Here is a 12,425-nt window from a genome sequence, read left to right as displayed (position 1 = left end):
AAATCTCGCACTCACAATGCACAAAAGAACTGAACAGAGAAGAATTAGGAGACTCTTCATTAGTAACTTTCTGTCGGATGGCCAGGACAGCAGGTGCTTCTGTTGCAAATGTATGATATTAGCAGTGTAACATGGTATGAAGTGAGACTTTATGGTGAGCTTTACTCTTGTATTTTAACTGCTATCCATTTCCTCAGTTTAATGAAGATAAATTAGAGAGGGCTTGAATTGAAATATTGAGTGATAGGCTAAGATTTATCAGTTGGCTTAAAAAAAAAAAGACCCACTGGATTTTTTTTCAGATAGTAAAAGAGAATTATTAGCTGGAAAAAACCTTAAAGGAATCGTTGTATCTGTATATTTTACAATGAGGTTGGGACTTTTTTTTTTTTTTCTTCTTCTTTAGTTTGTCATTCCTCCAGATTTACTTTATACTTAGAAAAGTCTTTATAGCTGCTGAAATTTGCTGTAGGACTTTTTGCACAAGTGCATTGTATTAGACTGCATCATGAAGTTTAGACTGTGCACTGTATGATCACACAGCTCTTCAATTCTGCTATCATTTGTAATAATTTCCTGATTTCCACTCTGTGTCTGATGACATGATGCTGAATATAGGACTAGGGATGCACCGAATCCAATATTTGGGATTCTGCTGAATCGCCGAATCCTTTGTGAAAGATTCGGCCGAATACTGAACCAAATCCTAATTTCAGAGCTGGGCCAACCCAGCCAGACGCCCTAGGCAACCTGGCCGGGTACGGCGCCGGCTGAGTGCGCATACACAAAACTGTGCGCATGAGTGCGCATGCGCAAAACTTTATGCGCAGAAGCGCAATTCTAAAAATATATGCGTGCCAGTCGGGGAGAGACGGGACCGGACAATGGGGTAGGCGTCAGAGCAGGTACGTGCCAGGCGCCCCCCCCCCAGCTTTGTGCCCTAGGCACGTGCCTACTCTGCCTACCTCTAGTTCCAGCCCTGCCTAATTTGCATATGCAAATAAGGGGCAGGAAAGGAAAGTGGAAAAAATTCTTCTTTTGTGACGAAAAATCACGTGAATTCCTCCCCTAATTTACATATGCAAATTAGGATTTGGATTCGGTTCGGCCAGGCACAATCCTGCTGAAAAAGGCCTAATCCGGAACTGAATACTGGATTCGGTGCATCCCTATATAGGACAATATTATATTTAATCATTTTAATGGACCAATTTATAAGTTGCAATGTAAATTATATTAAGGTTACTGTTAGGCTTGGTTTGCGGTGTTTCCTGCTCAATATCTCAATCCGCAGGAACTTATAAAGAAGCTGAATCTCTGCTTTAGCTTTGTATGTATGTGACCACTTTATAAAAAATGTAAACATATTACCATTAAATATCACAGCATTCTGTATTATCAAAGGGCCACCAGACACCTACAATTTCCCTTCTGTATTGTGTTTAGTACACGTGATATCTGTGTTTGAATATTTTATGGTGTCCATACAGAGTATGAAAGAATGAGCCCCAAATAATTTCACACCTCTGGACTGCAATGTCACAGTTGTTTTTGTTTTTTTGGCTTCTGCTAAGGGATTTATAAGTAGTTCAAAGCTGAAACTGCAAAGCTAAGCAAGTAACTTCACAGAAGCTTGTGGGGAACAACTGTAAAATGAATAAGCATTCATGTATTATTTCCATTAGACAAATCCAAAGGGAAGATTAAAAAAAAAGATACAATTGTTCTTTAAAGGGAAAAAATACATCCTTTTTCATATACTGTAAGTTCATTCAGTTGGGTTTATCTGAAAAAAAATATATGCATATCACAATCCCTCACCGTATTTCATGTTTAAAAGCTGGATTCTGGGACTTGATGTCCATTTTCTTTCCAAAGAAACTGTTCACTGGCCACCATGAAAAGCAAAGGCACTTTTAAAGGACCAGTAACACCAAAAAATTTTACTTAAAAATCCCATTCTAAAAGCTAAAAATAATAGGTATGCCCCAATACATTCATATAAATTACACAGGGTTTTTTTTAAAAAAAATTCAAAATAGCCTTGCTACATTACCATGTAGAACGGCGAAAAGGCGACCAGTTCCCCCTGCGTGCGCGTTCCCGTCTTGTTCCTGCACAGAAAACCGGAAGTGACGAACCGGAAGTCAGTACGGCGCGCAGAACACAGAGGAGAAGCCAGGAGGTAAGGTCGTGCCTTACTGAGTCCACGAGCGAGGAGGGAGAAACGCTAGCGATAAACAACAAGGAGGTAGGTAAAGGCTGTTGGGGAGGCAGACGGGGAGGCAGACTGGGAGGGTGGGAGGGAACAGAAGAGCGGGGTGAGGCGAGAGGCTGCGCTGTGAGGAAAAAAAAATGCTGCGTGTAAGTAAGTGAGCTCATCCCCCAAGGGCGACCGATGCAGAGCATTGTTGTAGCTTCCAAAGAGAAGCACATAAGAGAAGCATTACAGGATTATGTTGCATAAGCATTTACTACCACACAGGCATATCGTCAATTGGCCCCTCTGTAGCGTTTTATAACTTATACAACATACAACAACTTGAGAGGGAGGGAGGGAACAGAAGAGTGGGTCAAGAGGCTGCTGTGTGGGAAAAAAAATGCTGCATGTGAGTAAACTGAACGCCTTGGCAAAAGAGCAACAGAAAGGGGGGAACAGATTCTGGATGGAAAAGAAATGTTTGGGCAAGAGAGTCTGCGGGTGAGAGAGAGAAATGCTGTGGGGGGAAGGGAACAGAATGGCTGGACAAAAGAGCTGGGAGAGGGACAGAAAGGCTGGGGGGAGAGAGACTGGGTGAGAAAAATAGTGAGACTGCTGGCTGAGAGAGAGACTGCTGGAGGAGAGACTGGGTAAGAGACAAATGCTGTGGGGAAAGAGACTACTGTGGGGGGGCAGAGACTGCTGTGGGTGAGAGACTGCTGGCTGAGAGAGAGACTGCTGGAGGAGAGACTGGGTAAGAGACAAATGCTGTGGGGAAAGAGACTACTGTGGGGGGGGAAGAGACTACTGTGGGGGGGGGCAGAGACTGCTGTGGGTGAGAGACTGCTGGCTGAGAGAGACTGCTGGAGGAGAGACTGGGTAAGAGACAAATGCTGTGGGGAAAGAGACTACTGTGGGGGGGGCAGAGACTGCTGTGGGTGAGAGACTGCTGGCTGAGAGAGAGACTGCTGGAGGAGAGACTGGGTAAGAGACAAATGCTGTGGGGAAAGAGACTACTGTGGGGGGGGGCAGAGACTGCTGTGGGTGATAGACTGCTGGCTGAGAGAGAGACTGCTGGAGGAGAGACTGGGTAAGAGACAAATGCTGTGGGGAAAGAGACTACTGTGGGGGGGCAGAGACTGCTGTGGATGAGAGACTGCTGGCTGAGAGAGAGACTGCTGGAGGAGAGACTGGGTAAGAGACAAATGCTGTGGGGAAAGAGACTACTGTGGGGGGGGGCAGAGACTGCTGTGGGTGATAGACTGCTGGCTGAGAGAGAGACTGCTGGAGGAGAGACTGGGTAAGAGACAAATGCTGTGGGGAAAGAGACTACTGTGGGGGGGCAGAGACTGCTGTGGATGAGAGACTGCTGGCTGAGAGAGAGACTGCTGGAGGAGAGACTGGGTAAGAGACAAATGCTGTGGGGAAAGAGACTACTGTGGGGGGGGCAGAGACTGCTGTGGGTGAGAGACTGCTGGCTGAGAGAGAGACTGCTGGAGGTGAGACTGGGTAAGAGACAAATGCTGTGGGGAAAGAGACTACTGTGGGGGGGGGCAGAGACTGCTGTGGGTGATAGACTGCTGGCTGAGAGACTGTTGGAGGAGAGACTGGGTAAGAGACAAATGCTGTGGGGAAAGAGACTACTGTGGGGGGGCAGAGACTGCTGTGGGTGATAGACTGCTGGCTGAGAGAGAGACTGCTGGAGGAGAGACTGGGTAAGAGACAAATGCTGTGGGGAAAGAGACTACTGTGGGGGGGGCAGAGACTGCTGTGGATGAGAGACTGCTGGCTGAGAGAGAGACTGCTGGAGGAGAGACTGGGTAAGAGACAAATGCTGTGGGGAAAGAGACTACTGTGGGGGGGGGGCAGAGACTGCTGTGGGTGAGAGACTGCTGGCTGAGAGAGAGACTGCTGGAGGTGAGACTGGGTAAGAGACAAATGCTGTGGGGAAAGAGACTACTGTGGGGGGGGCAGAGACTGCTGTGGGTGATAGACTGCTGGCTGAGAGAGAGACTGTTGGAGGAGAGACTGGGTAAGAGACAAATGCTGTGGGGAAAGAGACTACTGTGGGTGATAGACTGCTGGCTGAGAGAGAGACTGCTGGAGGAGAGACTGGGTAAGAGACAAATGCTGTGGGGAAAGAGACTACTGTGGGGGGGCAGAGACTGCTGTGGATGAGAGACTGCTGGCTGAGAGAGAGACTGCTGGAGGAGAGACTGGGTAAGAGACAAATGCTGTGGGGAAAGAGACTACTGTGGGGGGGGGCAGAGACTGCTGTGGGTGAGAGACTGCTGGCTGAGAGAGAGACTGCTGGAGGTGAGACTGGGTAAGAGACAAATGCTGTGGGGAAAGAGACTACTGTGGGGGGGGGCAGAGACTGCTGTGGGTGATAGACTGCTGGCTGAGAGAGAGACTGTTGGAGGAGAGACTGGGTAAGAGACAAATGCTGTGGGGAAAGAGACTACTGTGGGGGGGGGCAGAGACTGCTGTGGGTGAGAGACTGCTGGCTGAGAGAGAGACTGCTGGAGGTGAGACTGGGTAAGAGACAAATGCTGTGGGGAAAGAGACTACTGTGGGGGGGGGCAGAGACTGCTGTGGGTGATAGACTGCTGGCTGAGAGAGAGACTGCTGGAGGAGAGACTGGGTAAGAGACAAATGCTGTGGGGAAAGAGACTACTGTGGGGGGGGGCAGAGACTGCTGTGGGTGATAGACTGCTGGCTGAGAGAGAGACTGCTGGAGGAGAGACTGGGTAAGAGACAAATGCTGTGGGGAAAGAGACTACTGTGGGGGGGGCAGAGACTGCTGTGGGTGAGAGACTGCTGGCTGAGAGAGAGACTGCTGGAGGTGAGACTGGGTAAGAGACAAATGCTGTGGGGAAAGAGACTACTGTGGGGGGGGGCAGAGACTTCTGTGGGTGATAGACTGCTGGCTGAGAGAGAGACTGTTGGAGGAGAGACTGGGTAAGAGACAAATGCTGTGGGGAAAGAGACTACTGTGGGTGATAGACTGCTGGCTGAGAGAGAGACTGCTGGAGGAGAGACTGGGTAAGAGACAAATGCTGTGGGGAAAGAGACTACTGTGGGGGGGGGCAGAGACTGCTGTGGGTGAGAGACTGCTGGCTGAGAGAGAGACTGCTGGAGGTGAGACTGGGTAAGAGACAAATGCTGTGGGGAAAGAGACTACTGTGGGGGGGGGCAGAGACTGCTGTGGGTGATAGACTGCTGGCTGAGAGAGAGACTGCTGGAGGAGAGACTGGGTAAGAGACAAATGCTGTGGGGAAAGAGACTACTGTGGGGGGGGGCAGAGACTGCTGTGGGTGATAGACTGCTGGCTGAGAGAGAGACTGCTGGAGGAGAGACTGGGTAAGAGACAAATGCTGTGGGGAAAGAGACTACTGTGGGGGGGGCAGAGACTGCTGTGGGTGAGAGACTGCTGGCTGAGAGAGAGACTGCTGGAGGTGAGACTGGGTAAGAGACAAATGCTGTGGGGAAAGAGACTACTGTGGGGGGGGCAGAGACTTCTGTGGGTGATAGACTGCTGGCTGAGAGAGAGACTGTTGGAGGAGAGACTGGGTAAGAGACAAATGCTGTGGGGAAAGAGACTACTGTGGGTGATAGACTGCTGGCTGAGAGAGAGACTGCTGGAGGAGAGACTGGGTAAGAGACAAATGCTGTGGGGAAAGAGACTACTGTGGGGGGGCAGAGACTGCTGTGGGTGATAGACTGCTGGCTGAGAGAGAGACTGTTGGAGGAGAGACTGGGTAAGAGACAAATGCTGTGGGGAAAGAGACTACTGTGGGTGATAGACTGCTGGCTGAGAGAGAGACTGCTGGAGGAGAGACTGGGTAAGAGACAAATGCTGTGGGGAAAGAGACTACTGTGGGGGGGGCAGAGACTGCTGTGGGTGAGAGACTGCTGGCTGAGAGAGAGACTGCTGGAGGTGAGACTGGGTAAGAGACAAATGCTGTGGGGAAAGAGACTACTGTGGGGGGGGGGGCAGAGACTGCTGTGGGTGATAGACTGCTGGCTGAGAGAGAGACTGTTGGAGGAGAGACTGGGTAAGAGACAAATGCTGTGGGGAAAGAGACTACTGTGGGGGGGGGCAGAGACTGCTGTGGATGATAGACTGCTGGCTGAGAGAGAGACTGCTGGAGGAGAGACTGGGTAAGAGACAAATGCTGTGGGGAAAGAGACTACTGTGGGGGGGGGCAGAGGCTGCTGTGGGTGAGAGAGACTGGGTGAGAGACTGCTGGCTGAGAAGACTGGGGAAGACTGTATATTGGGGGGGCTAAAGACTGTGTATGAGGGGCTGAAGGCTCTATATTGGGGGGGGGGAAGAAAGCAGAGTATTTGTTCTGTCTTGTTGTTCATATTATATACTTTTACATTTTTAGATTATGGCACCAAAGAAACTAATTCTATTGAATGAAAAGGAACCTGAAGCACAAAGAACTAACATGGTTAGTATATAATATATGATTGGAAACGGATTCCTCCCTTTTCATACATTTGAATTTGTTCTGACTAACCTGTGTTCTATTTTTTGTACAGCAATCCCATGGGCAAGGTGATCCGACATGTTTTGGCAATGAGCCAGTGCGAGACACACCAAGTGTGCGCGACACACCAAGTGTGCGCGACAGACCAAGTGGACATCAACATCAAACAGCAGATAATCGAATTGGGACAACTGAGTGGTGTAGGTGTGGCAATTGTGTGCCCATGAAAACTGTGGAGGAATCCTCTTGTTGCATGGAAGTATCATCTGTGGAAAAGAAATATCTACAACATGGGTGCATCTGCCATAGCAGGAAATTTTACCTGAGGTGTTTACGTAAATCCCACCTGGAATACTTGCAAATATTTTGGAACATGCAACGCCCCACAGGTGGAATAAGCAGCCACAACAGGCAAGTTCATCTGACTTTTACCTATAGATTGAGGATTATGGGAATCATTTCGGTGTGTTTTCCTTATGTCAAGCAGAAAGAATCCCAAGGCACACAGGATAAATGCAAGCAAGCTGCCTTGCGTGTTTTTTGCAAAGTGCAACGTTTCGTAGTCACGCCCCTTTCTCAAGCATGCATGAGAAAGGGGCGTCCCGAAAAGTTGCACTTCGCAATAAACCTTGGGATTCTTTCTGCTAGATTGTTTGTGAGGCGAGGCGGCCCATCCTCTACCTTTGTGCACCGGGTGTGCGGGAGCCAAAGTTGAACTTCCTTATGTGAAGAACATGTGTTCTAGACAAAACTGCTTTGTAAATGACACAATTGGTCATGGTTTTTTTTATCCACTTTAGCTCCAACAACGGTTTGCTCCATAAAGTCCTGCCAGTGTTAGCCCTATATAAAATAATGTCACATGACGTATCCCCTTGGCGTGTGATGACTAGTGCAGAGAAACATTTTTGTACAGATCACTTATCCTCTCTTTCTTCTACAGAAAATTACGACAGACTTCCTATCGGTCATTCATCGCCTGGATTTATGGCTTCTTAGGGCCCAAGAAACGTGTGCCTATTCCAGCCTGTGTCGTTCAAAAAGTCCGCAGCACTTATCCAGACCCCAAAGGCCGGTACAGAGGATTTCTACAGGCATTTGACTATAATGCTTTTGATATGGCTCTGGACTGATGACTTTTGTGATTGTTTATTTGTCATTGATGTTTGAATTTGTATTATTTATTATTCTTTATGATTTTTTTCAATAAAAAACGTACAAACATTAGTTCTTTGTTCTTCTTTTACTCAAACAACATGATAAAGTGGACATAGATACACACAAGTATTTGTAACAGAAGTTTCCTAAAATGCAGTTGGGAACATAGGGGTCTACATTTTATCATATAGGGGGTGCTTAGATCGTTACAAGACAGGTTTCATAAAGTACACTGGAACACATTACAAACATCGCTTAGCAACAATTACATTTCACAAGTACTGTTCATTTACCATTAGCGGCAGAGGTTGGGGGGGGGGTCAGCTGTTACTATAAGTGCACAGACCGTTGGGGGGGGGGTCAGCTGTTACTATAAGTGCACAGACCGTTGGGGGGGGGTCAGCTGTTACTAAGTCTGCAAAGTGCTTTGGGCTACAGGGTCTGCTAATTTTATTAGTGCATACAGCTGGCATATACAGGGTCAGGGGTCTACATTTTATCATACAGTTTTTTTTACAACAGGGGGTGCTTAGATCGTTATAAGACAGGTTTCATAAAGTACACTGGAACACATTACAAACATCGCTTAGCAACAATTACAATTCACAAGTAATGTTACATTCACTAGAACATGCATCAGTTTTGAAATCTTGACAAATGATGCTGAACAGTCAAACTTTTATCTGGTCTCTCTTCTGTTGCAATGTTGACCGGCATGGTGCTGTTTCTGGGATCCCAACTATGGGTCAATTTGCCCTCCAGTAATCTGAGCACATCCACCAACATTGGAAATACATGTGCATTGGTTGTGGGCTCATATAGTGCTTTAGCAACCCATTTCTTTTTGAATTTGGGAAACACAAGTCTATGTCGAAGTGAACCTACAGTGTCCCCTCCCTCACTGGGCAATCGGACACGAGCTTGCGGTCTATGCACATTTGCATTATGGGCTAGAGCTGCAAGCTTCGTGCGGGCCTCCATTCCATCCATTGTAAAATGGATTCTTTTAGACCGGTACTTTAGGGAAAAGCTGTTATATACTTCCAATGCTCCAGTGTGGCGAAATGTTGTCATGTGCTCAAAGTCCTTTGTCATTGGAAACCAGGAAGATGCAACCGATTCGATCTGTGAAGATGATCCAAGTAACGTGATCCAAGTGAAGCGTTCCAGAAGAAGCAATCAAATCCCAGTGAGCTGCAATGCAGAAACTTATTTAGAAAATTATATTGATATATAAACCACAAATTGTGTGAAGAACAGTTATCAGTTATAGACCAGGTGCCCCCCCCCCTCCCAATGTATCCAATAATAGTAGAAGTGAAGCGATCCAAGTTGAAGTCAGGAAGATGCAACAGATTCGATCTGTGAAGACGATCCAAGCAAAGCGATCTAGGTGGAGCGATTCAGATGAAGTATCCAATCCCTATAAGCACAACATAGAAAATTATTTATAAAATGTGTAAAGAACAAACAGACCCCAGACCAGGTATCCCCCCTGCTTTATTGCAGCAATAATAAAACCAGACCCCAGACCAGGTACCCCCCCTGCTTTATTGCAGCAATAATAAATACAGACCCCAGACCAGGTATCCCCCTGCTATATGTACCAATAATAAAACCAGACCCCAGACCAGGTATCCCCCCTGCTTTATTGCAGCAATAATAAATACAGACCCCAGACCAGGTATCCCCCTGCTATATGTACCAATAATAAAACCAGACCCCAGACCAGGTATCCCCCCTGCTTTATTGCAGCAATAATAAATACAGACCCCAGACCAGGTATCCCCCTGCTATATGTACCAATAATAAAACCAGACCCCAGACCAGGTATCCCCCCTGCTATATGTACCAATAATAAAACCAGACCCCAGACCAGGTATCCCCCTGCTATATGTACCAATAATAAAACCAGACCCCAGACCAGGTATCCCCCCTGCTTTATTGCAGCAATAATAAATACAGACCCCAGACCAGGTATCCCCCTGCTATATGTACCAATAATAAAACCAGACCCCAGACCAGGTATCCCCCCTGCTTTATTGCAGCAATAATAAATACAGACCCCAGACCAGGTATCCCCCTGCTATATGTACCAATAATAAAACCAGACCCCAGACCAGGTATCCCCCCTGCTTTATTGCAGCAATAATAAATACAGACCCCAGACCAGGTATCCCCCTGCTATATGTACCAATAATAAAACCAGACCCCAGACCAGGTATCCCCCCTGCTATATGTACCAATAATAAAACCAGACCCCAGACCAGGTGGCCCCCTGCTATATGTACCAATAATAAAAAGCAGACCCCCAGACCCTGTGGCCTCAGCTCTATAAAGCTATCAGTAAATAATAGTAAATAGACCCCAGACCATGGCCCAAATTAGCAATAGCTAAAGGCAATGACAATATCATCAGAACCCAGACAATGAGAGGATTAGCGGGCCCCAGACCTGTAGACACCTGTGACATATACTATTGTATCATCAGAACCCAGACAATGAGAGGATTAGCGGGCCCCAGACCTGTAGACACCTGTGACATATACTATTGTATCATCAGAACCCAGACAATGAGAGGATTAGAGGGCCCCAGACATGTGGCATCTCACCACATACACTAATAGGATGTCTGCAATACAATGCATGTGGCCCCAATGTATGCACTAATAATAGTAATATCAGACCACATAGCCCCCCTATCTACTGCAGTAACGATGTGCCCCCCACTCTATGCAGCTATTAGTACCCCCCCCTGCTATATGTACCAATAATAAAACCAGACCCCAGACCAGGTACCCCCCTGCTTTATTGCAGCAATAATAAATACAGACCCCAGACCAGGTATCCCCCCTGCTATATGTACCAATAATAAAACCAGACCCCAGACCAGGTATCCCCCCTGCTTTATTGCAGCAATAATAAATACAGACCCCAGACCAGGTATCCCCCTGCTATATGTACCAATAATAAAACCAGACCCCAGACCAGGTATCCCCCTGCTTTATGTACCAATAATAAATACAGACCAGGTATCCCCCCAGCTTTATTGCAGCAATAATAAATACAGACCCCAGACCAGGTATCCCCCTGCTATATGTACCAATAATAAATACAGACCAGGTATCCCCCCAGCTTTATTGCAGCAATAATAAATACAGACCCCAGACCAGGTACCCCCCCTGCTATATGTACCAATAATAAATACAGACCCCAGACCAGGTATCCCCCTGCTATATGTACCAATAATAAATACAGACCCCAGACCAGGTATCCCCCTGCTATATGTACCAATAATAAATACAGACCCCAGACCAGGTATCCCCCCTGCTATATGTACCAATAATAAAACCAGACCCCAGACCAGGTATCCCCCCAGCTTTATTGCAGCAATAATAAATACAGACCCCAGACCAGGTATCCCCCTGCTATATGTACCAATAATAAAACCAGACCCCAGACCAGGTATCCCCCCTGCTATATGTACCAATAATAAAACCAGACCCCAGACCAGGTATCCCCCTGCTATATGTACCAATAATAAAACCAGACCCCAGACCAGGTATCCCCCCTGCTTTATTGCAGCAATAATAAATACAGACCCCAGACCAGGTATCCCCCTGCTATATGTACCAATAATAAAACCAGACCCCAGACCAGGTATCCCCCCTGCTTTATTGCAGCAATAATAAATACAGACCCCAGACCAGGTATCCCCCTGCTATATGTACCAATAATAAAACCAGACCCCAGACCAGGTATCCCCCCTGCTTTATTGCAGCAATAATAAATACAGACCCCAGACCAGGTATCCCCCTGCTATATGTACCAATAATAAAACCAGACCCCAGACCAGGTATCCCCCCTGCTATATGTACCAATAATAAAACCAGACCCCAGACCAGGTATCCCCCCTGCTTTATTGCAGCAATAATAAAACCAGACCCCAGACCAGGTATCCCCCCTGCTTTATTGCAGCAATAATAAAACCAGACCCCAGACCAGGTATCCCCCCTGCTTTATTGCAGCAATAATAAATACAGACCCCAGACCAGGTACCCCCCCTGCTATATGTACCAATAATAAATACAGACCAGGTATCCCCCTGCTATATGTACCAATAATAAAACCAGACCCCAGACCAGGTATCCCCCCTGCTTTATTGCAGCAATAATAAATACAGACCCCAGACCAGGTATCCCCCTGCTATATGTACCAATAATAAATACAGAGCCTAGACCAGGTATCCCCCTGCTATATGTACCAATAATAAATACAGACCCCAGACCAGGTATCCCCCCTGCTATATGTACCAATAATAAAACCAGACCAGGTATCCCCCCAGCTTTATTGCAGCAATAATAAATACAGACCCCAGACCAGGTACCCCCCCTGCTATATGTACCAATAATAAATACTGACCCCAGACCAGGTGGCCCCCCTGCTATATGTACCAATAATAAAAAGCAGACCCCCAGACCCTGTGGCCTCAGCTCTATAAAGCTATCAGTAAATAATAGTAAATAGACCCCAGACCATGGCCCAAATTAGCAATAGCTAAAGGCAAT

General features: G+C 47.0%; 1 protein-coding gene across 1 annotated transcript; it reads left to right on the top strand.

Annotated features, from left to right (window-relative positions):
• Positions 1–2,171: 2,171 nt before the first annotated feature.
• On the top strand, positions 2,172–7,871 carry LOC121394601 (P2X purinoceptor 7-like). Its single transcript, XM_041566025.1, has 4 exons — positions 2,172–2,251; positions 6,595–6,660; positions 6,752–7,110; positions 7,643–7,871. Exons 2-4 carry the CDS (start codon positions 6,598–6,600, stop codon positions 7,830–7,832), a joined length of 612 nt encoding a protein of 203 aa, XP_041421959.1. The 5' UTR covers positions 2,172–2,251; positions 6,595–6,597; the 3' UTR covers positions 7,833–7,871.
• Positions 7,872–12,425: the final 4,554 nt, after the last annotated feature.

The sequence above is a fragment of the Xenopus laevis genome, chromosome 6L (genome assembly GCF_017654675.1).
Source record: "Xenopus laevis strain J_2021 chromosome 6L, Xenopus_laevis_v10.1, whole genome shotgun sequence".
NCBI classification, from domain to species: domain Eukaryota; kingdom Metazoa; phylum Chordata; class Amphibia; order Anura; family Pipidae; genus Xenopus; species Xenopus laevis.
The sequence above is the reverse complement of the archived record's forward strand: the minus strand, read 5'-3'. Positions and strand labels throughout refer to the sequence as shown.